The sequence below is a fragment of the Acanthaster planci genome, linkage group LG10 (genome assembly GCF_054643075.1).
Source record: "Acanthaster planci isolate LZ-2023a linkage group LG10, COTS_SCS, whole genome shotgun sequence".
Classification (NCBI taxonomy): domain Eukaryota; kingdom Metazoa; phylum Echinodermata; class Asteroidea; order Valvatida; family Acanthasteridae; genus Acanthaster; species Acanthaster planci.
In genome coordinates this window covers 18,654,345-18,682,155 of record NC_141786.1, presented here as the reverse complement: position 1 = coordinate 18,682,155, position 27,811 = coordinate 18,654,345, and the positions used below count along the sequence as shown (strand labels likewise).

At 40.7% G+C, this 27,811-nt stretch overlaps 1 protein-coding gene and 1 pseudogene across 4 annotated transcripts in view; both read right to left on the bottom strand.

Annotated features, from left to right (window-relative positions):
- The window catches only part of LOC110990671 (uncharacterized), a 79,913-nt gene that overhangs the window by 40,991 nt on the left and 11,111 nt on the right, over positions 1-27,811 (bottom strand). For all 4 annotated transcript variants that reach the window (XM_087141964.1, XM_087141965.1, XM_087141967.1 and 1 more), the window contains exons 2-12: positions 26,197-26,267; positions 24,570-24,830; positions 21,996-22,043; positions 19,188-19,259; positions 18,312-18,569; positions 17,567-17,710; positions 16,195-16,574; positions 15,777-15,855; positions 11,122-11,172; positions 7,877-8,125; positions 7,415-7,486 (exon numbers count right to left, since the gene is read on the bottom strand). In XM_087141964.1, the coding sequence (XP_086998090.1) occupies positions 7,415-7,486; positions 7,877-8,125; positions 11,122-11,172; positions 15,777-15,855; positions 16,195-16,574; positions 17,567-17,710; positions 18,312-18,569; positions 19,188-19,259; positions 21,996-22,043; positions 24,570-24,830; positions 26,197-26,209 (1,627 nt within the window). In that variant the 5' untranslated portion in view covers positions 26,210-26,267. The remainder of the gene's footprint in view (positions 1-7,414; positions 7,487-7,876; positions 8,126-11,121; positions 11,173-15,776; positions 15,856-16,194; positions 16,575-17,566; positions 17,711-18,311; positions 18,570-19,187; positions 19,260-21,995; positions 22,044-24,569; positions 24,831-26,196; positions 26,268-27,811) is intronic.
- LOC147797930 (uncharacterized) lies at positions 66-3,008 on the bottom strand (annotated as a pseudogene).

The following is a 27,811-nucleotide window of genomic DNA, read 5'->3' as shown; positions in this document are numbered from 1 at the left end:
TTCCTGCTTGGTAAACTGCTCGTCGGACATGCTGCAGAAGAGCATCTTTGGTCGGTGGCAATTTCTCCATAGTCAAACTGAAGTCAAATGACTAGTTTTGTCATAGAGGACAACAGTCAGTCTCTCCAGCTTTGAGAAATGGTAATCATCGAGACTCAGGATTTGAAAGGGATTACGGGCAAGATACACAAATGTATTTGTGATTTCTTCGTAAGCCTGTCAAGCTTGCCAAACGGACTTCTTGCCCTTCCCACTGAAGGCAGAAGTTGTGTCGCAACCCAAAAATGCGTGGAAAACAGGTAATGCTTGTGACTGTTGGTCTCCAAGGCTTGCACAAATGGTGTTGATGTGGTAAAACCTGTAGTTTTTGCCCATTCCAAAAGCAACCCAGATGTCAGCCAAAGGTTGAATAGTAATCAGATTGTGGAATTTGCCGACGAGAATGATTACGACATCTGTGTCAACGGTGCGCACATGAATTGTCTTTCCTCCTTGTTGAAGAGCATGAAGCACATGAATCACTACTCTGGTGCCCGCCTCCTCATGATTGCAGTTTTGCATGGAGATGCTGGTACCGACAGTCACCACAGCTTGCCCTGATGTGATACATACAGCCTTAGTTGGTGGCCAATTGAAATCTTCAACCTTGGAAGTCAAAAAGGCAAACAGCTCCTTCTTGTTAACTGGGTCACGAAGAAAGTCCATCCACTTGCCTGGCAACTTGGTCTCACCTGACACCTTTCTGCGCACACCCTTGCCTCTCTTTTCCCTGGTCGACTCCTTCAAACTGTCTGGGATGTATGTGTCCCAAACAACATCCAACCTCTTTGCCTCTTGGAGCTGTTTTTTATGTGAGGGATGAAAACCCTGTCTGCATACTCGTGGAAGGTACTAACGCCGGCAACTGGGAGGCAGTGTACGATGACGGCACCATCAAGGATTTTACAGTCATAGGTTGAGGGTGGCTCCGATTGGCCAGGCTGCTCAAGACATTTTAGCAGGTCGGACTTTGTGTTGGGTAACATCCCCAAGTGTATTCCAGGGTGCCATTTCCGTGTGTAGACCACCAAGCATAACCACGTGTACTTTCTTACCGTGTCTGGCCATTTCCATTGAACAAACTTAGCTAGGGAAAACAAAGGTTGGTCAAATGTAGTGACTGGGATTTGTCCAGGATTCAGAAATTTAACAGCCTGTTTCACAACATCCATACCATGCTTGATCATAGCAGGAGTGGCCGACTTCTCATAGAACAGAGGGAGGAGTGCACCATTTGCTGGAGGATCTTCTGCTGGAGGTTGTTGAGAGGCATGATATGAAGCCCAAGCAATAGCATCGCCATTTGTGAGTTCTGTCTGTAGAAGTGGCAGTGCATGCTCTAGCCAATTGTGTTCTTCTGCTCTGGCCTTATCTATGCAACTTCTAACTGGGAATACGTCACACTGTGGCACCTCTACAGCAGTTGTTTTTAGAGCCACAGCAGGCACATGGGCATAGCATTCAGGAAGAGTGTGCTTTTCATTCCCAGAAGGTGGTAGCATAATTGGCGGTCTGCTCTCCCCAGGTTTGGCCAAGGTTGGCAACTGGAAAAGGCTGATTCCAGTCCCATGAAACGAGGTCAGGGAAGTTGTTGAGCTGGGGTTGTGGTCTATGTTGTCAAGCGCACCTACCGTGAAAATTCGTCTCTTGAGGCTAGCTGGGGACACCACTCCATCGTCTCCAAACCGTTCACAGGAAGCAGTGGCAATCCAGTCTTTAATCTCCATAATTCTATTATATGAAATACTCAAACCCATATGGCATAACTGCTTGATGAGTTTCTTGCTCCTTGTTAGTGCATGGACATTTATGCCAATGTAGATGGGAAGAGGTGGCTCACACTCCATGCTATGTCTGGCACTCACAGTGTGAAGTGATGACTGTTTCTTTGAATTGAAAACAATGCTCTGGCCAATGGTTAGGCAAGCTTGTGAGTCCTGCTTGTCCTAGTCTTTCAGGTTGGGGCCATTCAAACTCATGGAGACAAGAGATTTGAGGCTTGAAGGCAAGGAGTTTTCTTGGCAACGTTCTGGAAAGTGACCAGAGAATCTGAAGCCTTGGTGGCTAAATATGTCTTTCCTGACTATAGTGGCAGCCTTGGCAAGGATAATAGCCTCTTCTGAGAAGTCACGATTCTTCAATGCTTCCTTTAACATGTTTCTCATACCCTCGATGAAAACGAGGATGGTATTTCTTCCATCATACTGTTCTTGTGCCTCTGGAAAGTGTTCCAGCAAAAGACTCTTCAGTCTTGTTTTATTGACTTGTTTTTGTATGCCCAGTTCCTTCAGACGATTTGTGTAGAGATTGTGAATCTCGTTTAGTCTGAAAAGCAGGGTCCCAGAATCCACCGATTTTTCAATGTAAGTGGTCAGTTCAACAAATGCACGAGACTCGCTCATCCTTTCTATCTTTTTTTCTGACGTCTGACCTGCTTTGCGAGTGTGACTGCGATAGCGGTTTCTGAGCTTTACAAGGCATGTCAAGTGGTACTTTGCTTCCAATGCAATGAGATCTCCTCCAACTAATCTGGCCATAAGCAAGGTGTCATTGAGCTATGTAATCATGTCTCAGATATTTTTATCAGCATCGAATGTTGACACTTCATGGAGAACATCCTCCTCTTCACCTTTCTCAAAGAAGAAGCATTTCTGAACATCTAATGCTTTGCGCTTCCTAGGCCTTTTCTGTTCGTCATTTGGGGTGTGATCTCTCTTTTTCTTTGCCTTCACCAATTTATAAATATTGAATTTCAAATGGCAAGATTTGTGCCATGAAGCTGACTGTGTAACAAAGCTTTCAGCAGTTTCTTCATTCCCAAAACAGAGTTCAGCTGGAACAGCATCGATGGCTCGGAACTGTTCAACATTGGATAGGAATGATTTGTAGGCATCTGCTTTGTCACCACTTGTCCTTGAACTCTTCAAGGGACACTTCAGGGGTTCAGCGGTGTCTTGTTGGCAAATTACACAGCGATACCAATTAAACACCATGATGAATAACATTCTGAAAAGATACAAGCATAGTCTGGAGTATTGGACCTTTATCCAATAATTTTACAACCGTTTGAATTCCATATTATCATTTCACTGCAGCTGGATTAGAGTCATTTTGCTATGAATTTCCTCTAGAGCTTTTGGAGGTTTAATGGTGAAAGTGCATGTACAAGCAAAGATAAAGTGATATGTATGTTGCCTTAGAAGGTTGTGATATTTTGTTTCAGCTGAAAGTACACATATATCATGAATGTAATCCTCTGGAAAAACATTAGGGGGGCCTATACAGTTTCTTGTAAAGTACAAGTGTTTGAAAAAAAAAAACTTCCCCAACCCATGCAACCTTGATTACCAAAAGCCACAAATAAAGATTATGGCTTAACAGCTTTGAGTGGACTTTGGACATGCACTTAAAGTCACAGGTCACATAATTGGACAAGCGTGAACTGTTTGTAAATTTTCATTAAGCTCGTGGGTTACATAATTTCAAATTGAAGGGGAACCTTCTGAAATTAAAGTTATTATCGCAGATTATTTGTGGAATCATACGAATCCATTATTACAACCTCCAGAAACCTCCATAAAGTGCACTAAATGTACAACTATTCATGTTCACGCTCCGGAGTCACTCCATCTTGCTACAACAACCAGCTTGAAGTTTTGTCTGTCCATTTTGAACTTAATGTCGTGCTAAAGTGCGCTCCGCACATTATATCGAAAACAGAGGATCACGTGATCCATAACACAAGTGTTGTTAATAAACGAGCCTTTTACGACAAGTTTCCCATTGCACGAAGCATGTTGGTTACAAGAAAGCACCCAAACCTCGTTTCAGCAGCAATAGGATCATGGACACAAAAAGGGAAGGATGATGGTCGGACTGGTGTGCTCGATGAGCAGTGGAAAAGGAGTAATTTTAAAGAAAGGAATAGTTTAGTGGGAATGAAGGCCGTGGTTTGAATCCTGGATGGTCATTTTTCCTTTTTAAGCTGGTTCGCGTCCTCTTAAAATGCGGCGTTTCAAATAGACGAAGTTTTTAAGTCTGTTGTTCTTTCAATCATTACATCATACCGTCTATTGCATGAAAGCTTGTTAAGGTTTGATTCGAGGATATCACACTCTCCAAAATCATTATGCAGGAAGCAAGGAACGTAGTTCTCAAACATTGGGAATGAACATTAAGGATATCGAATGTCACTGGAGACTAGTCAATGCTCATTTTCGTCTGAATATGTGTATAACTTATAGACTGACTACGCCCGCTAAATCACGTGACCTACAGTGTGTATGGGGTATTTACAAACATAAAAGCCGATTGACGTTAATTTTTCCTAGCACATTAGTAGTCTGAGCACAGTATCTACAGTCAGTTTTAGTTTTTAGTAAATGATCATTTATAAAATACTTTGCTAAGGAGGAAGCCGTACATGTATGTGTTGATATTTAATACCCACTATAGGTCACGAGACTTAGTAGAAGCAATCGACCGACCGACCAAGCTGTCTGTTTGTCTGTCTGTCGGTTGGTCAGGCTGTCTGTCTGTCTATGTATTTTTATTCTTATTTATTTTTCACTTTTTATATTCACCTAGTGTTACTTCTATATTTTTTTACTTACTTCTTTGTGTTTATTTATTTTTGTACTATTCATATTTATTCAGGGTTGCCCATTCACATTATTATGTGATCTTTCATGGGGCCCTAAATAAAGTAGTAGTAGGCCTTTGTCGTCGATCAGCAACGATCAGCACGACGGTGCCTGTTAGTGCGTCTAGAATTGCACTCTTCCATGTAGGTTTGGTGGGCAAGGCTGCTCCCCTGATGAAGTACACGGCGCCAACCCTCCCTGGTGGCAGCAACCCTCTCCCAGTTAGTGAAGTTGATGAAGAAGGACTGTAGATCATGCTTGACTACGTCCTTACACCGCAGCCTTGGACGACCAACTGGACGAGGGGCATTGGGAAGCTCACCGAAGAGTAGATGTTTTGGTAGACGGGCTTCGTCCATCCATATGACATAGCCTGTCCAGCGCAACCTACGTTTCTCAAGTGTGTGCATGTCAAGGCACTCTGTCTTACAAAGGATCACAGTGTTGGGGACACGGTCCCGTCAGGTGAGACCAAGGACAGAACGCAAACAGCGCAGATGAAATGCATTCAAGCGGCGTTCCTGTCGTCTGTATGTTGTCCAACCCTCAGATCCATACAAGAGGATGCTAAGAGGATCTTCAGAGACAGAGGGAGACAATTGTTGTCCCACACCCGTTTACGCAGGCGTCCAAATGTTGTTGCAGCTTTGTCAATTCGTAGATCAAGTTTTTCTTCCAGAGAATTGTTTAAAGTCACAGTGAATCCATGATGTGTGAACTTGTTTACGGTCTGAAGTGGAGTTTCGAGGAGAGTAATGAAAGGTACTTCCTGAATGTTGGTGGCGAGCATAGCAGTCTTGCGAATGCTGATCTTCATGCCAAAGTCCTGACAAGAACGGGCAAAAGCATCACAAAGTTGCTGGAGATCTTCTTGAGAGTGCGCAACGAAGGCAGCATCATCAGCGTATAACAGTTGACGGACCAGAACTTTGGAAACCTTCGTTCTTGCACGTAGACAGGAGAGATTAAGCAGACCTGTGGATCGAGTGTGAAGCATGATAACGCTTGGTGTAGGAAATGCACTGCAGAGCAAGGCAGACAAGTAGATCCCAAACAGCGTCGGGGCCAAAACACAACCCCCTGCTTCACTCCACAATCACGCTGAAGCATTGCGATACCGACCCGTCAGACTGAACAGTGGCCAGTATACCGTCATGGAGAGCTCTGATGATGGCCTATAAGGTTGATGGACAACCTAGGCGCTCCAATACTGCAAATAAGCCTGTACGTCTCACATATTCGAATGCTTTAGTGAGATCCACAAAGACAATGTAGACGGGGCGTCGCTGTTCAATGCATAGTCTCTTGCAGTTGACGGAAAGAGAAGATCATGTCCAGAGTGGAGCGGTTTGGTCTGAAACCGGCCTGACTCTCTGGTAGTATTTGATCAGCAAGAGAACGAAGACGTGGTAGAATGGCACAAGAAAGGACTCAGCAAGGAGATGCCCTTGTAAATGTTGCAGTCATGACGGTCACCTTTATTCCTGTAGAGTGTGATTATGCTAGAGTTCCGGAGTTCATCTGGCACTGTGCGAGTATGTCAACAAGTGTTGAAGAGGTGCTACAGTGCATGTTTCTGATTATCACCTCCATGCTTGAGAAGATCTGGTGATATCCCATCTGCACCCGGTGTTTTACCATTCTGTTATGCACAGATCGCTTGCTTCACATTCAGGGCAGTAAACTCCCGGTCCAGCTTGAGCTTAACAGGTAGCTGTGGGATTGCCATTGCAATGGCTGTCAGGTTAACATTGACTGGTCTGCCATGCAGGGAGCTGTAATGTTCAACCCAGCGGTCTAGTTGTGCCTGCATGTCAGTTAAAAGCGCACCGTCAGATGCACGTAGTGGTGCCGTTTTCTTTGGGACAGGTCCCAGTGCTCCCTTGATGCCGCTGTACATTCCGTGCAGATTTCCTGCTTCAGAGCACATGCAGATACGTTCACTCAGCTCAGACCAATAGCAGTGCAAAGCTTGTCTAGTGAAGCGCTGAACTTCAGCCTTAGCAGAGTGATAAGAAGCTCTGTTACTGGGAGAAGGCTTGTAAAGGAAAGCCAATTGGGTACTGCGCTTGAGCGCAATAGCAGGAAGGAGCAGATCGGCACTGTGTCAGAACCAACCGGGCTGTTTCTGCTCTTCCTTCCCAAGCGATTTCATGGCAGAAGAGCTAATAACAAGCTTTGTGTTTATTTATTTTTACATGAATACTGCTCTTAGATATAAAAACCGTTTTAGCAACAGAAGCTAGTTTAAATCTTCAAATAATGCCCTCAGGGTGTGTCACATCTTTTATTCAAAATTAACCTGGCAGCGTACTTCTGGAGATTATAGAGTTTGTCTGTATGAGAAGACAAGCTTTCCGGCTACGTTTAAGACAAAATAAATGAATTAAAAAGTAACTTCAGGGAGTTGAAGGGTAGATATGGTTTAACCCTCCTCAGGATCGCCAGTCTTGCCTAAAGAGTACTCACTATTTCATCAACATGATCAGTCCACTTTTGTTGATACTCCTAGACACTTACTTTTGTTAACACTTCTAAGTATATAAATGACCATTTACTTCGACCTGGAATTGTGGAATATTGTTCAACTTGTGTCTTGATCGTACAATTGCATTTGCTTTCTCATAATTCATCACTAGACGGTGATCAATCAACTAGCTACTTAGTTCCTGAAGTGCAAAAGACAATTTCCTTTTCACCTCTTAACGAGCAAAGCGTGGAGAGTCTCTTACCTCTGACCTCTCGTCTGCTGTCCTCTTGGATCGGACGTGCTCCGGATGCGTCTTCAGCAGCTTTGTCCACAGCTGTGTAGAAAGGTTGCCAATACATATCTTCAAATATCCTTTACACTTTTTTACTTTGACAAATCTTCATTCTGACAATGAAACATCCAAATTACCTCAGATTACTTTAAACACAAAAAAATAACTTTACCTGGGACCTTCGACATATGCAAAACCTAGCTTCTGATTTCAGGTAAAAACACATTGGAATATTGAAACCTGCTGCCTCTTAAAATTCTTATCAAATAGAATTCTTGCAATTGTCTTGCAATATGGGGAGGGGCAGTGACAAGGGAAGAGAGAGGGTAAAGAGGTTCTGAGGGATACGTATTTTTTTGTAGAAAAGTAAAGAAATAGTAGCTTTTATGCTCCACTCTGCTTCCAACTTGTAATTAATCTCAAACAACGCACCTGTATTAGGTGGAAGTTCAACCAAGAGATCCCCTCTGCCGATAGCTGTCAATGCCACACGCAGCTTTTTCATAGGATCTTCACCCTGAACTTGGTGGTCCATCCACTTTGAGAGAAGCTTGAAGAAGTGAAATTCCATAGAATCCTCTACAATTAACCTGCAGATTTCTTTCTCGTCGAAGTGGAGTTGCGCTGCCAACTTGTCCCATCCGGGACCAAGACCTTCAGCAATCTTCTTCAAAGCTGCTTCTATAAAAAATATCAGTTTCAATAGTTGTTGCTACTTTTAAGTATTTGGATGAATAATCTACTAAGAGTGAAGAATCAGGGTAGGGACTGTGAATTGAAAGCACTGAAAATGGCAGTCCATATATTTTAATCCAGATCCACTTATTTATCTGATTTCTGTATTTTTTGATATTTCATTTGATTTTTCCAAGCGCTCAGATCCCATTTGTGACAATACAAAGTAGCACAATAATATACAAATACCTCAAAATACGTAGCCGATATGCGAGTTATTTTGTTAAATAGGATCAGATTCAAATTGTTTGAAGAAGGACAGTCAATGTGCTAGGAGTGACCCTGGAGCAATACTCAATAGTTTCTTTGCTTGAATGGTGAAGTAATTTTACGAAGGTGCAGCGCATGGCAACGAGTTTGCAAATTACCTCCCTCAATACTTCTCACTAGATATTCAAAACATAGATATTTTCCGAAAAAATTATTTACCGCACAGGGGGCCTATTCTAACTTGTTTACAGATATTCGCTGCTCGTCAAACTTGCTTCTTTGTCGGTTACAAAAACAAACACCAGTTCTGTACTGTAACTGAGTCATTTAATAGACCATTTAATAGTTTACCAGGACAATTCTGTTCCTGCAGTTCCTGCAACACCATCTTATGACCATAAATCTTTAGGCGTACGAGGGATAAGAGAACGTTGGCGCATTACTGTCCACTGACTGCACGTTTGTGCGTGTGATCGTGCATCATGACGAATGAAACAAATGCTTTGCATCTATATTCGAAGAGTTGCGCAAAACGCAGGACGGGCAGTGATGCTTTCATGGTTATACACAACAAACGGCTACCAACTGTTAGTAGGAATCGACTTGATTTGTTCCCGGGGCGCTCCACAACAGTCATAGAGTGGGTCGGGGTGATACCTTTATTCAAATGGGCACAGACCGAACCATATTTTCGACGTTCTCCTTTAAGAACCCAATATCCTTCAGTGTTAATTGATCCGAAATGAGTTATTTACTTTCATCCTAATTCCCTTTTTTTTTAATTCAATACCCGCGTAAAAGCCCCTCGCCTGTTTCTAAACGTACTTGTTTGTGACCAGAACGTACAAATGGTCATCCAGTGGATAAGAAGAATTTTTGTGTACACTATATACCCGCGTGTGTTTAACACCTCACTGTGAAACGACCAGCCTCTGCTGAGTGTCTCATCTGCCTGGAGACTTAATGACCAGTTGGGTGTTAGTAGCAGGCAGGGGTGATCATGCAACTAGGTCATGATCTGGGTGCTGCCTCGCCCAAAAATTTGGAAGGGCTGAACATTCCTGTTCCTGCCTTTCCGTCGACAGATGAACTTCATAACACTTTCCACTGTCATTCTCCAAAAATATTGCTATGACACCCGATCCGACAACCCACCGCTACTTAAAAGTGAGTCGCCAGAGCCACTTTGGAGTAAAAAAAACCTTTAGAATAATTTGCACAGTGTAAATCAATAGAAACCCACAGCATTTTTCATGCAGTGTATGCCAAACTGAGTGATGCATCCCCCCAAAAAATCAATTTGCTCTTTCCAATACAAATAAAAGCTCAAAAAGTGGCTCTGGCAACTTAAGAAAAAAGCTCAAAATGTCGCTCTGACAACTTAAGACTCGTTTTCACAGAGTGGGTCACATATATTTTCGTATGACGTAATACAGTAGACAAACTTGGAAGCGAGACTAGTCAGCGTCACGAAGAGCAGAAGGCTCGACAAGCCTTGTTCAGAGAGCTATACCAGAGCACTCGTATGGTATTCCAGAGGTCGCAGGTTCAAATCCCGCTCCAGTCAATTTCTTTGTTCACCTTTAAAATCATTTATAAGCACCTAGTCATTTTCCCTATATGATTTGTTTAGTCATCCTGATCTTCCAGCCCAAGCCTGCCACGACAGAATGTCACGTGGTTGACAAGAACTTCCACCCAAGGAAGCTATGTCTGGAGCATCAATAGTTAGCAGAACTGTTGAAAGAAACCGGGCCTCTGGAGCTAAAGACCTGTCGAGGGAGACCAGATCTGACACGGAGGACTGCGAACGTCAAGACTGTGGTCTTCGCTAGAGACTGACTTTTTGAGATCTTGTCACCGGTGGAAACTGGCAAGCTACTCCCCGAGACTGCCGCAACTTTACTGTGGACTCTTGTGTCGCCTTACTAAGACTTCCAGTTAATGCAGACAGTCGTTGCCTTTTCGTGCGACTTGGCCCTTTATACTGTATACTTGTTTTTAGATCACTGTTTACTTTGGCGAAGCATTTGATTGTGAATTGAAAAATCAATCGTTCAGAAACGTGCACTTCCCAAATTGGTATGGAAATTTGTACTAGGTCTTTCGTTTAACAAAATGACGGAGTCAGACTAGACACCAATTGAGGGTCAATTAGATGAAGTGTTTTACTTTAGAAATATCCCCTTAACCAACGATATTAAAATCAACAGATAAACCTCAGTTTTTCCATATACGTATAACGTTCACTCCAATTTGTATGGCCCTCTCTAACATGAGGTAGAGTACAAATACATAAATTATACGCCTATGGAGTCTAAGTTCTTTTAGGGATGTCAATTTCAACGTAGAAGCGTAATTTCTTCAATGATTACAGTCCACTAATGCATATATTTTGTAAACCTCGAATCAGTGGATATCATCTTCATGTGGACATACATGTACAGCTATTGTATAAACATTTTCTAACTACAACTGAAAATGATCTAAATGCCTGAATGGTTTAATTCATGAAGCAGTTGCATTCACTCCCACAATAAAAGATGTACCTTTCTCCGACTAGTCTTGTTCGTAATTGAGTTGCATAATGACAACTGCCTTGCCATAATGACTAACATTCGTATATTAATAAACGTTCCAACAAACAACTTTTATAATGATAAAATATAACACCAACCAAATTTCGAGTAACACTTGAAGGAAAAATTAGAATTGGTGCCGTTAATACTGACCTTTTCTGCAGATCTCTTTAACATCCACGTCTTCGACGGTAGGTCGCACTTCTGTGAGAATATTTACAATGGAATCTTCACACCAGAATGAACCAAAATGTTAATGTAATATAGTGTGACACACTACATGAATAACAAACTTTGATTCATTGCATGAGTAAGAAGAGCAAGGCTACATGAATAGCACAAGAAAGAACCTTCAGGCTGTAACTTCCGAGCGCAGTCTACTAATTCAAGGGAGAATTTCTAGCCAGTTCATTAGCATTAAAAGTGCCCCTACATTATCTTTTGAAAAGGGAGATTGTGTGGCCCCTAAAATGGTGAGATTGTGTGAATCGTTGCCAGAATCAACCCCCTGGGTCTTTTGGCTTTCATCCGAGAGCAGAATGGCTAAAAGGTACAGTTGAAAAATAGTCGTCGGTGTACGAAAAAGTTGAGCGTTGTCACTTGAAAAATAGCTGCAAGCACACTTCGGAAAAATCACTTTTCGGGGGTTATTTCGTTTTTGTGGGAATTACTCAAAATGTCATCGGTAAAATTGAAAAAAAAGTGAAAGATTAGGGACCTTAAAATAATTTAAACATGTGTTTCAGATACCTCAGGGATGTTGGTACGCATGTTATTGGACCGTTCTGATTTTACACTGTTTTCAATGGCGCTTGAATTAGTGGACTACAGACTTCTATCGGGGTGACTTCCTATAGGTCCTGGGTCAATGCTCAGCTTCAGACGGTAACTTTTCACTTCATTTGCTCCTCATGCGAAAATTGCACAGACCGACTCAAAACAGTTGGAGACACTGGTTGAATTTGAGATGGCCAGTAATATGTCGGGTATACATGGAGGTGGCGATATGTCCAAAGTTTACTGCAAATTTTAAAGGTAGGTGCATTTGTGGTAAAATTACAAAAATGGGACTCCTGTATAATTCTCAAATATCTTACTTGAAACATTGCAAATAACAGTCAGAGTCAATCTGTACGTTAATTCCTACCGGAAATTTTGTTATTATTTTTCCCCGATGGTCGACCGACTATCGTTGAGCAGTTCGTTTGGTTTTCATTATCACATCCGTTAACAGGCTCTACGTTTTTCTGTGTTGTGTGTGGAGATGTTTTTAAAAGGGTAATACTAAAAGCAGCCAAAACCACACCGGCAGAAATTCACTGAACGTAGTGTAAATTGAAAGTGACTGATTGAGGCGAAGGAAGAAAGGTAGAAAATAAATTGGATCAGTTTGATGTAAGATTTTATTGATGGAAAGGGTTTTCTTAACGCAAAACGTTTTCGAATTCAAAGTCACTTTCAAAGGTCCAAACATGGCCGTTTCCTAGCTACATAGCGAGATAAGTTTTGTCAACAAAACGTGTAATTCCCACACGGGAAATCTCCCATGTTTCAAGATACAAGTATAATTTTATTATACCCCAAACAATTATTAGTCAGTCAAAGAGAATGGAGTTTTAGACTATTATTGACATGTAAACTGACGTCAAAGTGAGACAAGCATGATCGCACACACTCGTGTGTGTATGCGTGGTACCACCATGTCACATACACTGGTAGAAACCGCAATGCTACATTTGAAGATGAAGATGAAGAAAGGCCGATGAAGCTACATCGATGCAACGTAACCTAACCTCTTCCAGCACCAAATAACACGTGTTTCCCGTAACCATAGCCCATCAGCACACAAGGCAACCCGTGTTCATTACCCGTAAGTCTGGTCCTGAGCCAATTGAGTTGTCAGATGGGTGTTTATATCTAGTTTCCTTGTCATGAAACCACTGAGAATATTTTCTATTTTCCCCTTGATGGGATGCCAGTTCATTATGGGTCGCTCCCTAGTCACTATGGGCACCTCTTTTTACTCCTGACGACTCGAATTTTATTTTCCACACTAATAGCATTCCGGCGGAACTATTCTGTCAGAATGCTACTCAAAAGTCAACCCTCATGAAGCTCAGTGCCAAAGGAGATTAAACTATAATTATAGAGTCTTTAGGAATCCCAAGTACCTCAAAATCATACATGCAGAGTGAAATTTGTTAAACAAATAATGGGAACTGGTGTATTAAGTTTGATAATATTGTTGTACATAGTCTAAAATATAACTAACATGTAGGGGAAAAAGAAGCATATGCTTAGTGGCTTTCCCTATTTACACGAACAATAGTTGAGACTGGACAAAAAACATAAGACACGAGACATGAGACAAGACAGTAGGACACACTGGCAGGATAGACAACAGCGACAGACAGATGTGCTAGATGTTGAGACCAGACCTATAAGGAATGGAAGTAAATTGGCATGGTTAAATGATCTGATTTTCATTATTCAAACTAATAAGGTAGGTTTGGAAATAATAAGTGCTACATCTGCTTCCCGAACAGGAGCGAAAAATAAAGAATGTGCACATTTTTCTTCAAGAAAGTGTTCAATTAACTACTTGATTGAAGAGGTTTACTTGCTATTTTCTTGCCAATGTTAATGAAATAATCATTGAAAGCGTTAGCAATATCAATGTAAAAATCAATTTTAGCATCATTTTGCATATAATAGGACGGATTTTGTTTAACGTTCGTTTTACCGAGCAACGAATCAATAAGCCCCCGTGCATGTACCTTTAACATTATGTTTGTCTTTATTAAATTGTAAGTAATTTTCGTTGCCATTCTTATAACACATGTTACTTTGTTTTAAAACTTTATGGTGGCAGATTTATTATGAACCTCAGGATTCTGAAGATATTTTTATGCAGATTTTCTTCTCCGACAGAGTTATAGGTTCCTTCCGTTATCCAACGTGGTTTTGACTTCTTAATATGACTTCAAAGCTTACACTGTGGAAAATTTTTGTCATACACAATTTAAGAAATTCTCATAGGCCTCATCGACACTATCTGGCGCAAGTTTATCTTAATCTCAGTTAATGATTACAGAGTACCGAAGAAATGTTCACGTTTTTCTCTTTTTCATTTGTAATAATAACAGGTTACAAAATTTCTGAAGTTTCTTTGTATGTTCATTTTAATCCTGTCTTACTCACTCATCGGTCAAACGATGATGTCCAGAGATTTTATCTGCGGTTGTAGTCCAAATGCTACGAATTAATCCTTTGTTTTCTCTAAACATCCGGGCGATAGTCTTTCATGATCAATGAGACGGCCGAGATTAAACGCTCTCTTTGTTCACGCTTAACAATATGCTTATTTTATTTGTTATTCTCGACCTCATCGATGTTCGCTTGGGGTCTATGGGTGGCCTTGCACATATGCAGCAAGGTATGAGACGAGAGAACCCCCCCCCGCTTTGTGTTTGTCATTGTCTCGCAGGAATCTGGGGAATTCCTTTCAGATGTCTTGGGGGACGTGTTAAGTAACAATAGTCTTGAATGCGTATAGGGATTGGACATGTTGGGGGGGTACCCCTCGGTCTCATTTCTTGCTGGTTATAGCCTTGTGTGCTGTGGGCTATTACTGGGAACATGTGTTATTTGGTGCTAAAAGAGGTTACGTAACGTTGGCATCGATGTAGCTTTACCAGTCTTTCTTCATCGGTCTTATTTCATTGACCTTTCGTCGTCGCTTTTTTTTCATCGCTCTTTCTTCATCGCTCTTTTTTCATCGATCAAAAGAGATCGATCAATCGATGTAGGGGAACGATTGATCGATGTAGAAGAATAATCGATCAATGCAGAAGCACGATCAATCGATAAAGGGGAACGATCGATCGATGTATAGGGAACGATCAATCGATGTAGGGGGACGATCGATCGATGTTGAAGAACGATCGACGTGTTGCCTCCAACCTTTTGCTTCTTTGGCGTTCCATACTCATCCACCAAACTCAATCAAATGATCTAACCACCTAACTTCGCGATGTGGCTACTCTCTTTTATATAACCAAAAGTGAAGACATTGACACGGAAGGCTTGTTTTCGTTAGTTGATGGGGTTTTGACACACATCTTTAAGTACTCGTTTATTAGACACGGGGTCTGGCACATTCATGTGTGAAAAAAAAATAAATCGTTGAGGAACTCAGGAAGTGACAAAAACCCGGAAAATCGATTTTTTGTTCTGGAGTTTTCGCGGCCATTTAAATAGATTCGATTAAAGGAACAGGCTAACACATAATACGGCCAAATGCTGTTTGCTTTCTAAATCACCGTAAACAAGCAATTGACAAAAAAATTGGTCTATAGGATTTTCGGTCTCACGAAGTGACAAAAACCTCCTCGGTACCACGGCAGAAATAGAGACTAAACACAGATGTGGTCGTTTTATGATGCCTTGTGCATGCGCGAACAATTACTGAAACTGGGCGCGTGTGAGATGCAATAAAACCACCAGGCTTTACAGTCTCAGGAAGTGTAAAAATTATTAATGAATTACTTTTCAAATAAAAACCACGAATCTATAAATTAGCGAGAATCGGCATTTTTAAAAAAAACCTTATCTGACTGACAACACAAAAAAATTTCCCAGTCCACAAAACACAAGTGATAGGTCATATTTTAAAACGTGTTTTTCTTAGATGTCTGATGTACACGAAAGGCAGGCTCTTGTGACTTCGCGGGTTCATCGACAAAATGACGTGGGAAACGCGACAAAAACAGATTAGATAAGTATGTGCTGCATCTAAAAAGTCATACCTTCTCCACTGACACATTTCAGTTCTTGCTGATCTAACGTTTGCCAACATTCTTTCTTGTGTTTTGCATCTTTGCTATTCTGAGATATAAGAACAAAATAAAAAATGAGAGAGAACAAAAACTTTCTTTAAAAAAAACACAAAACGAAAAATACCACCAAGAAAAAGACCCAAAACAGAAAAATGTAAGAGCAAAGACACTTTTTGAATGTGGATTTAATTCCCATTTATAACATTTGTCTGTTCCTGTAACACCTGACCTATAATAGGTTTTTTGGTTTTGAATGTAAACGACATGACCTACTCACTCTTGGTAAATCTTTAATTGACAGAACGATTGATAACTTCAATCTACAGTTATTCGACATTTCATTTCAATTGGAATCAACATTGCAAGCTGTATTTTTTTCCAGTGTTACCTCGCCCAGACGACTTTCCTCCTGTGAATCACTTGACGGATGTGATGCTGCGCTCGTTTGTCGTTCTGAGTCGTCACTCTCTTCATTGCTCGTCTCCGATGCAGTCAACTTTTCCTGCTTTTTTATCTCCTCAACCACATTATTTAATCGGAAGTTGACTTTAAGGCCTTCAACTCCTGCTGCTGGAAGTCTCGTTTTCTGCCGACACTCAGGACAAGAAATCTCTGTACAGGATTTGTCTTTCGACAGTCCCTGCAGACATCTCTTACAAAAGCTATGCAGGCACTCAAGTGCCATGGGCTCTTGGAACCTCTCCGCGCAAACTGAGCACTTTAGATGATGTTTGGAAATTGCCTCTAGAACTGATATCACTGCCAGTTCTGCAGTAAAAGAAAAGTTGATAAGTCTCGTTCAGTTAATTATAACTAGGATCACGGGTGTAAATCCCAGGGGCTAGGGGTAATTCCCCCTACTTTGGAGGAGGGTGTGGCCTGTTGAATCATCCCTCCCCTACTTTTGTGGTGAACAAAAAGCAAGAAATAAAAACGGGTTGTTGAGAATTTTTTTAACTTCTCACAGACTAGAAATAATTTAAAAACATAAATAAGCATACATGTGTCATTCTGATGTATGATTCTGCATGAATATCAGAACATTGCTTGCTATATACACACAGTGTCAAATAGTGTTATCCTCCGATTTTCCATGGCCAGCCGAAGCACACCTCTCCCCAGACTCCCATTACCCATTTCCCAATGTCTGGCACAAATTTGCACCACTAACCAGGGAACATAATTAGATGAAATACTGCTCTCTTACATGTACCTTGGCAATGCCGGTCTATTGACGAAGTTTATAACGTACAATTTATTGACTACTTTTATTTGATAATACACTACTGAATTGGAGGAAAAGAAGTCAAAGCAATTTTATATTCAATTTCTACCGAATATATTTTCGCCGGCACATTAATCTATTACATTAATCAAGGTGTAAGCAAGGGTTTTCAAGTTCCGTAATAACCCTTTGTTGGCAAGACAGAATTTCAGCTGTGCTAGAACGGATTGAACAAGACCAAATTTTGTCTTAGGGTTGTGATTAATATAACTCAATATGCAGGTAGGTACAGTACCTCCGAACAGACTCTTAATATTTACAACGACGTAACAGGCAGCCACTGGGCACAATTTATAAGCTATATTTTGAGGGGGGGAGCACGATCTGGTTTGGGGACCTGTTGAACGAGTACGCATAAAATGAAAAAGTTCAGATTGGAGACCTGAGATATTCTCCTTGTGTTTGCTCCGTGTTAACATTGATGGTGTTAGACAATCACACGCATGTTTGTTGCCTCTCGCTGATGAAAAGTTACCTTGTATTTCTGATATCAAGTAAGTGAGTCTCCGTTCTTTAAAAGTATGTAGTAGCGTCCGACCAGCGTCTTTTGGGTTTTCCTGCTTCTTCCACCATAAAGCTAACATATCCAAGCTCCTTTCAAGTAAGTTGACCAAGGATCCTAAGTTAATGGCAAGTGATTTAGACTCTGTTACAAGTTTCACTGTTTCTAACACTTGAAAAATCACGTTCTTGTTAAAGCTGTGATGTTCACTTATAGAAACTCACATCTGAAATCAATACTATCACTCGCTCTTGAAAAGTGCCGTTTGAATGAACAAAATGACTTACAGGAGAAAATCCTTTTGCTTAATACTAGGGATATTCTTGCTCAGGGATTACATGTACATGTATATGGTATTTAATTACATCCCTTCACATCACTTCATTACTCTTTCTTTAATGTCTCCCAAGTAAGTCAGATTCACGCGTGTATGGTAGGAGGGTGGTTGACAGTTGATTATTCCCAATACGTGAGGAGTTCCTTCTTTGCTCATAATATTTTACCGATAATACCTGATTCACAGGCAGGTCAACACTGACCAGGATGGTGGAGATCTCTGGCATGATAAGCCCCAGGTTCAATACTAGCTTTTCTAACTCGGGTAAATCAGCATAATCTGGTTACTTGGCGTTCGGTCTGCCCACTCATTATGTTGTAATCTTAATATATCAAGGCATTTCATCTTCAGTTTGCTTGTGTTTCAGTGTGAATCAAATACCTTGCCAAGAATTAAGCAGAGCAGCAAGATCGGGTCTCCCGATTTTGTTTAGTGCGTGGCACAAATTTCTTGACTGGTCATGGGTAGATGGCTGCTGTTCTAGCCATTTGATGAGCATATCGAAGATCCGATTCTCCATCTGGCCTGGACTGCTCATATCGGAGATCTCACGTCGGTTGAAGCCTAAGTGCAGCGCTAGCATTTTCCACTCCGGACCAAGTCTTTGGGAAACCTCGTATAAAGCCACGTCACTCAGCTCTGACAAGAACACAAGGCATACATGTAGCATTAATGGCTACCGATTAAAACTGCTTCTCTTGATTCCATACCTCAGGTACAAGAAATCTATTATAACTTCTTAAAAGTTACTGAGAAATGTGCTCAACAAAGGTTAAACCAAGTAAAATCGTTGAGCTTTGAGGCTTTTCATGGATTTGCAAGCACCCTATGTTCTGCTTGAGTGCCCTTGGTTGGGTCCCGAGTTAGCATCCTCTCCATACCGCCTCCACACACAATATAAGCAGCTTCATCATTGGAACCTCTGCAGTCTCCTGACGACGGACAGAGCAGACTGTCTGAAACATGATACCCTCCAGTTCTTTCCCAAACCACACAACATCAAAAAGAGATATCCTTGCATGGTGCTACCCCTAAAACTAAGTCAAATCTTTGTACAGAGAGATTTGTTCTGTAGTAATACCATTACTGCATTGAAGCGGACTTGACGTCAACTGTACAGACAATTAACGATTTGTAACGATGTATGTAATCGTGGCGGTTCCGGGTGTAATATTTTACAGCTGATGAACAAATAATGAGATACGTCTTTAGTGATAACCAAAAAGCCGTGCATTTTTGATAAAAATGTTGGCTTACCTGTATCCTCTGTTCTCTCCCCGGACCCTTCCTTCTCTTGGAATTGCCGACAGACATGACATGTTGTCATTCCTGTGAAATATATTAAAAAGCAGCATGAACTGCTCCTAAAAGCCGATCAGGAACCAGTTTTAAAACATATCAATACAGCTTTGTACTCAATCGTACCAGCATTCGAAGAACACCTCGAGCAGAAACTAATTAAGCTGGTTGTGGCATTTATATTTGGATTCAAAACACATGATGGTCGAGTTCGGGCGGCCTGTTCTTGAGACGGATTTCTTGTTCTCGCGCTCGAACGGCGGGAACACGACTCAAGAACAGTGTTCTCGGAACAGGATCACACACCACCTCCCCATCAGGGTTTTACAGGAAAAAAGGAAAAACTCGTGAGATTTTTATTTTTTAACAGCTGCAAAAAGTAGAGAGATGGCTTCAAAAGCCATAGACAATGGGAAGTTTTGCAAAATTAACATTAATTATTTTCCGTAACAAAGAAATGAATGTTCCTGTTTATATAGAAAAGAATTCAACACATCCAAACATTAACTCTCGAATAACGTAGCCTACAGGGACGCCTCCATGTTGCATGTTGCTTGTCACTAACTACCAGCGATAATCGGTTGTTTGTTCCCGGCGTTCGAGCGGCCTACCCACGAACAACAAATCGAGCTGTTAGTGAACATACGGGAACAAGCTGCCCGAACTCGGTCGATGTTATTATCATAGACACGTGTCTGCGGTACGCTATACCGCCCGGTACTTCATAATATGTATTCATTTTGCGAATTGGCGGAAACCAATTAGCCAATAAATTCCAGCTTTTTGAAGTTGTCGCTCATCGCTGCGACCTGAGAATGTTTACACGTAAGCAGGTAAGTGATGAATCGATCTGGCAATAAACTGCTCTGGTTAAACGAAAAAAGTAACGATGAAAACATTTTCTTCATCTAAATTTGTTCTAACGCATCTTTTGCGCATTCGGGGATATTTCCAAAATACGTATCCATTGAAGGCAGCATATGTGCGGCGAATACGATTTGCCTATTGAGAAAACAACAGCACAAACCCAAGATTCTTTTCATAGCACAACCATTCAATTTGAATATATACCATGAACATATTTTCCAGTACAGGCGACATGGCGTGATCGTTGGATATACTGGCCTATGTCTTTTGGTTCATTATCAAATAGTATACTGTAAAACAGATTCTGTCTGATGCCGTTTTGAAATTTGCTGACTCCATGTTTGCTTTTTAACTGGGGTAAAACTGTTTTGGTCCAAAAAAATTCGCCGATTTCATGCCCCAATTAAAAGCGAAAGACTAAGTAGTTTTAAAGCTTTATTTTTCAAGACAAAAAACCCAGATTTCACACACAGTTATTTGCTCGATCTATTTTATATTGCAACTTAACATTCACCAAAGAGAATGATAGCAAATTAAAATTATTTCAGTCTGTGTAGCCATTTTTGGCACGTTTACTAGCCTGCAATCACGTTTTTGTAACTCATGGTCAGAGTATGCTGGATTTTTTGTTTTTGGCCGAACACAGTCAACTTCAAAATTTTTGGGTTCAGTTCTGATGCAATGTCTTGATTCAGGAATTGCCTACATCATATTTTGGCTACGTAATGATCAATTCAACGTGGCTGCATGGTTTCCTTGGTCAAGTGGCTACCAACACCTCACCATCCATGCTGATGGTTAATGTAGCTACACCTTATCTCAACAGCTCTTTAAACTTTAAGAAAAAATCTGAGGCATATTTTTAAAAGTTTTCACACAAAATGTTCTAAAAAACGTCAAAAACGACAAAACGTCTGTCTTGAAGTTTCAGTTGTTTTAAATACTCAGCTTTAACCTTTAGGTTGCCTTAATATAAGATTTCAGGGACAATACGTTATTGGCAAAAGTGTCAGCCTCGGCCTTTCCCCAATACAATGATGACGGACGACGCGCGACGCACGACGGACGACGCGCGACGGAAAATGACATGTTTGGAACTGGTAAATGGCAGAATTGGAAAACAACAAAAAGCAAAATGCGACGGACGACGGCAGATATGGAATTCGATAATTTGTAGTTGGAGTATGATTACTTGAAAAGTAACGTTCAACTGAACCACAATACTGAAGGAAATTGGTTTTGCCATGTACTGCAGCTTTGCAAATTAAATATTCTCTGAAGTATATCTTTTTCCTAATTCATATCTATTAGGCTCATTTTCGAAGTTATTTTTGAGGAAGTATATATCTTTTTAAATTCACTTTTAAGTTTTCACAATACAGACGGCTGGGCAGCCCATTTAAAGATATTAATGACCTGTTTTGAACTGCTCATCTGAAAGACGAACATCTCAGCTCGGTGCACATTGCTAGCATTTTCCACTCGGGACAAAGTCTTCGGAAAATCTCGTGCGAGGCCCAGTAATTCATCTCTTATAAGAAAACGCTGGTTTTGTCAGCGTTTATGCACCTATCAGTACAATTAATACTTACTTTTTATTTCATACCATATGCACTGGAGACATAACTATGTTAAAACTTACATACTGAAATATTAAAGGATTTTGATATGCAGGCACATGAACAAAAAGTCAACAAAAACCTTCACTGTTCAACAGTCTATTGGAGGTGACCCATTAAATACTTCTTACCTCTATAACTTGGTCTGTTGATACCCATTGTTTCACACTTGTAAAGATTCAACTATTTCGAGATAGTAATAAACCATTTCAATGCAACTGAATTCAGCATGTTGAAGTTTTCCTGTTGGGATGGAGGTGACACTTTAAATACACCTTACCTCCCTCGCTTGGTTTGTCGACATCACTTGCTTCACTCTTGTAGGAATCTGCATGGAAAAAGGTCGCAAAGATATAGAGAAATTTGTGCTGATGTTTACTTTTTAAAGAGTGTCTTATTTTGAATTTATACTCAGAATATTACTTAAGTGATGTTTAAATGAAATACAATACAAAGGAGAAATATTAAACAATGTAGAAAAGAAATAGCAATTGGAATGTACGATTGGTTGAACGGAAAATAAAATCGACCCGTTGGAGCTGCAAAACGTTGTTTGCTGTTCAGCTGAAAAGTTTCAACTTATACTAAGAAGCACATTCTGAAGATCCGATTCTCAATCTGGTCTCCAAGCCAATGCCGAATGCTAGTTTCTTCGAACTCGGGAAATCCACAAAATCTGGTCACCCAACTATGAAAACACTCAATATCACAGATGCCAACATTAAAGATGAGGAATCTGCACGGTCTCCCCCAAAACCCGAACCATATCGTACTGTATTTTTGTATGAACGCTTACAGTATATGGTCTGTTATGGTACGTACGTGGCGTCACGCACATTCGTGGTATAACGAAAATGTTCCCTTAGGCCCTCCCCCCAGACTCTGGTCCCGAGCTTGACCCAAAAGTGGTGCGGTGTCGCAGCTTTTTTTCACCTCTTTTTTACCTAAGAAGTGATGTACTTGCACATATACTTCAGAGCCCATGGCCTTGTTACTACGAGAAGTGTAAATTAACAACTTTGAATTAAATTAATCAAAAGACCATAAAATATGACGATGATTTCAGTCATCTCACTCAAACAAGAGGCTTCAATTCTTGACAAGATTGAGCTAGTTAAAATACAGTAGCACAACCAAGGAAAAATCAAATGTTAAAAATAAATGTTCAGCTCCACTTTCCAGTTTTAAATGAAATTCTCATAAGGTGACTTTTTTGCACATTGTTTTCTGCTTTAGCTTAGAGGACGCAAGTTGGACGTCAAATAGCCCATAAAAAATCTAAACAGTTCAGCTGCAGAGTCAAAATGAAAATAAAATTCTCATGAGGTAAATGATGTACTCTGCACATAGTTTTCTGTTTTAGCTTATAAGAAACAAGTTGCAAATAAAACATTGGGGAAAAATTCAGCTCAGAAAATGAAATCTCCTCTCACTCTAATCTACCTTTATTCTTTGCAAGTGACGATGCATGAGTTATTACATGTATTGTCATAACGCATTGTCCATCGCCACTGCATGCACTGCATGCGAATGTACAGCCACTGCCACACCGACACTGAAATAGACTGGCGCCTCACAGTGTATTGCTTAAAAGCGTTTTAATTTGTATACCTAACCAGGATATAAGACCACTTCGTTTGTCTGGTTCACAGACGTAGGCCTGGGTCCGATTCAATTGGCTACGGCTAGAATTACACCGAGTATTTTGCAGCATCCACAGCCAGTTTCCGTAGAATCATGCATAATGTTAAGCCGCAGCCAACTGATTCGGGCACGGCCTTCGTGTAAAGGTACACGATGACGTCATCTGTTAAGAGTGTCCGGCTGAAAAATTATGGAGGCCTGGGGGAATTCCTTTACCGTACATATTACTCAACTCCACCCATTGAAAACACGTTAAAATTACGCGGTAGCAGAATTCCTGCCGATCAAGTATTAAAGTTTGGCGGCTCTTAGAAAACTGTAAAAGCAATTTTTTTTAATTCATTTTGCCGACGCGTAGGTCTACGGCGACTTGCGCGGTAACCAGAAACCGGAGACTTATTTTTGGCCTTAGACTCTACTGGAGAATTGACAAAACTTACAAATTCAAACTATTCTGAGAAGTTCATTATTGTGGCAATATTGCGGTCAAATCCTTATCAACACATGTGGTGGCCAAGGAGATTAAATTTCACCAGTTTCAATTTTGTAGATAACACTCTCCGCATTGATTCTAATCACCGTACCATGCAGCGCACTACGTATTTGTATCCAGCGCCGTGTATACACTGATGTTTTTTAAGTACTGTGCACCACTTGAGAACTCCGCTGGCTGTCGCGCTCAGCAGCATCGTAATAAATTGGGCAAGTTTTCAAATGCCTCAGGAATCTTTGGATATTAGATGAAAAGTCGCCAATGGTGAAGTGACGAAACCAAATTAAAGAAGCTGATCTAATTGGGCATGGGTTGAACAATTTTGACATAAACGTGACGTAATGGGTCAACCACGTTGGACCATTGATAAAACACCCGTGTGTGTACACTGTGTTTTACTGCTGGTTTGGCTGGAGGGCACGCACGCGTAATAGTTGGTCAGTTTCACAGATTAGAAAAACGACACAAACTACGACAAACAATTCTTCTTGTCTCAAAATTGGCTTCAATATCACTGCCAAGACAGGCAAGATCACAGCTTCTTTTAAAATGGGGGGGGGGGTTTAAAGGCGCCCACAAGGCCGTAAAGTTGACCTTCAATCCAAAAGCCTTACGGGGAAATCTAAAGGGTTGGCATCTGTTAAGGCAATTGCTAATTTCAAATTTGATATATGTTTGGGTAACTTGTAGCGTTTCTTAAAATAATCAGTCATTTACCTCGTTGAATATTTAGTACAGAAGCAAGATCATGTCTGCCGATCTTTTTCAGTGCTTGGCCCAGATGTCTTGATTGATCAATGTCAGAGGGCAGTCGTTTTCTCCATTTCTTGAGAATACCAAAGGTTGCATTCTCCGTCTCGGCTGGACTGCTCATATAGGAAGAGATCTCCCGGGGGTTGAAGCCCAAGCATCGTGCTGGCTTTTTCCACTCCGAACCAAGTCTTTGGGAAATCTCTCGTAAGTCCCCATCACTCAGCTCTGACCGAAGAAAGCATTGATTACGCAGCACTTTAATATCAATTGAATTATATCCTACTCTTGATTCTACACTCTAAACCTGAAGCATAGGAAATCTGTAAACACTTAGAAAAACTTACATAAATGGCCTGAAAAACTGGCTTAACCAAGGGAATAAATATGTGCTTGGAAGGCCTTAAACGCGTGTTTAAGACTGGCTCGGGAGAACGGACGCGACTAATTATTAACTTTATCAGCGTTCATTCTCCTGAGCCGGTCTGGAACGCTCGTTTAAAACCGGCCAAGCACATATTTATTTCCATTCATGAATACCTTTTTATTCATGAATACCTTTTTAGTCAGAGTCAAAAGAAGTCAATACGTGATTGATTTCCAACGCTTTTGTCCTAGAATTTAGCTTTCATTGTCCAGAATACCCCGTCCATTTTATGGTATATTCCTTGTGCAAATTGTCAGGAAGAATCTCCATGGACTTTGCATGTGCGTGGTATGATCTGCGACTCTTTGCCAATAGGGATGAAGTAAACTTTCTCGTTTCCAGGTGCCAGAGCGTTTTTCTTTTACGCAGCGGAAATTATCAAAAGTTAAATTCCACGTTATTGTTTGAGGTACTGTATTTATGAATAAATTTTAATCGAGCTAAAGGATGGACAGTTCATTAAATAAAGTACCAACGGGCTTAACAGATAATTACTTCAATGTTAAAGGGATTTAAAAATTCAATAAAAGCCTTTTCTGTTTTCCCGTCCGTTTCTGTGTTTCTAAACACGTCTTTCTCAATATTTTATGTACAGTATGTGAGCAGAAATGTACCACTTATATATTGTGCATCTTCATAACTATGTTCATTGACATAATGTATACAAGAGATACGTTACACAAAACTGCTGCAATTTGCTTGCTGACTACAGTGATCTAAAATAGAAATCACAAAATATGGCGCGTCTGACGTCTCGATCCTTTGCAAAAGATTCTGCTACGATCGAAACGTCAGACCCTCCATATTTTGTGATAATGTATACCTCTGTAAACACACTTCACAACGTGTAAAAGGGTTTTAAGTAGCTTGAAACTACGTTTGAAACTTGCATTGGAAATCCAAAACAGGTTATTGAATATCTTGAAATAACATACCGCAAGACAGGTGGGGGAGGAGTCCCAAGTCGAGAAAAAAGAGGAATTTTTTATATGCAGTATTGTTCTTTTACGTGTTCGGTTAAAACTATACTTAAAATATACATCCGCATTATTACCTGTTTGAAACTTGCAAATTGTTGTACTTATACGTCTTTTAATCATATTTAAAATCATGATACCTGTACATCCGTATTAACAGCTGTGCATTTTGAATAAAATGTTGGCTTACCTGTATTCTCCATTCTCGCCTCGGACCCTTCCTTCTCTTAGGAAAGCAATAAGGCTAATATCTTTCCATTCCTGTGAAATATAATGAAAAGCAGCACAATCTTTCACTACATGTGGATCAAGAATCAGTTTGAAACAAATCTATAAAGCTTGGTACTTGGTTGTGATGATGAAAATCAGCCAAAACCTACAGTCTTGGCCATGTATCGTTGGTACAAAGGTTTAACTAGAAAAGTGTTTGTGGTCAAATACAGCTGCTTCGGCCCTGGTTTCATTTGTCTGAAACTAGTGACAAACTTCTTGGCAAATTTACTTGCAAGATTTAATGGCAAGCGCGCAAAGACGATACAGCACAAGCGTTTAATGTCACGTGACCTGTCACATGATGAAGACATCACCTCATGATGACAATTTTCATCCATCTGCCGAGTGTCAACCGAATCGAACTCGTACACTACTTTGAAGAGTGCACCTTTAATGTCATGTGACCTGTCACCTGTTGGTGTCATCATCACATCAGGTCACGTGGTGACATCATTGTAACAAATTTCTTTTAGGACCATCCTTAGATAGCAACCTAAGGATGGTCCAAGTCTGAAATGAATCAGATGTATGAAACTACCAAAGTACCCTTGGACAGAAAGACGGGTACAAACCCTCTGAAGAAAGGTCTGAAAAAGTCCTCGGCAGTGTACCCGAAGCAACCAATACCGCATCAATGTTGGATTATTATTGACCGAAATACCATGGTGCCTCCTACAAGATGAACCAATGCAAAACATTCGTGATTGTACACACACCGTACAAAACTGACATTTATCTTCCTTTTCTGTTACTTGTACGATTTGTCCAAAACTCACCTTCTTCTATTCAACCGTCGTCTGCCATTTTATGGTTTCCAATAATAACTTCTGAAAGGACACGCAAAGCGACATGGTGTATGCACATGCACAAATAAAAACGAATAAAGGAGATTCACAATAGTGCGCTTCCAAGAATTTGTTACGCGTTGGCCAATCACGATGCGCAAATTTGTCGACCCACTGCGTGTTTGGAAAGGGTCGACAAATTTCGCGCGTTGTGATTGGCCAACGCGGTGCAAATTCTTGAAGTCTGTCGCCCGTATTCAAACAGTCCCGGCCAAATTCAGTTGCGCCTCATCTAACTGAAAAGTATCCGCCCCAGCTCGACATGAAACATTGACTGGGGGAGTGGGGCACTTGGAAAGGGTACAGCAATTGACATGTTCATGTCCCAACAATTTTGCCTAGGATAGTAGTCAAACTGGTTTTTATATACTGTGTTTGAAAATGGAGTTTGCCAATGTGGGAAGTTTAGACCCATTAACTGGCCTGTAATCCATATTTCTTTTTTGAACTCACGTTAAGGATATCCCAAGTTTTTCTCTGATAAACACTTCTAATTTGAATAATCCGCTAGATTAATTATGTGTTGTTATTAGTGTCCGTGAAAGTGAAACCAATGAACGCATCGTATACGCAACGCGCCCCAAACACGTACATATGAAAAGGCGCCTTTATTGGGAGCTGCGCGCATGCGATGCACGGATTCACTACAGTCGTTTATGAACCAGCGAAGTGCAGTTTCTGTCAAAG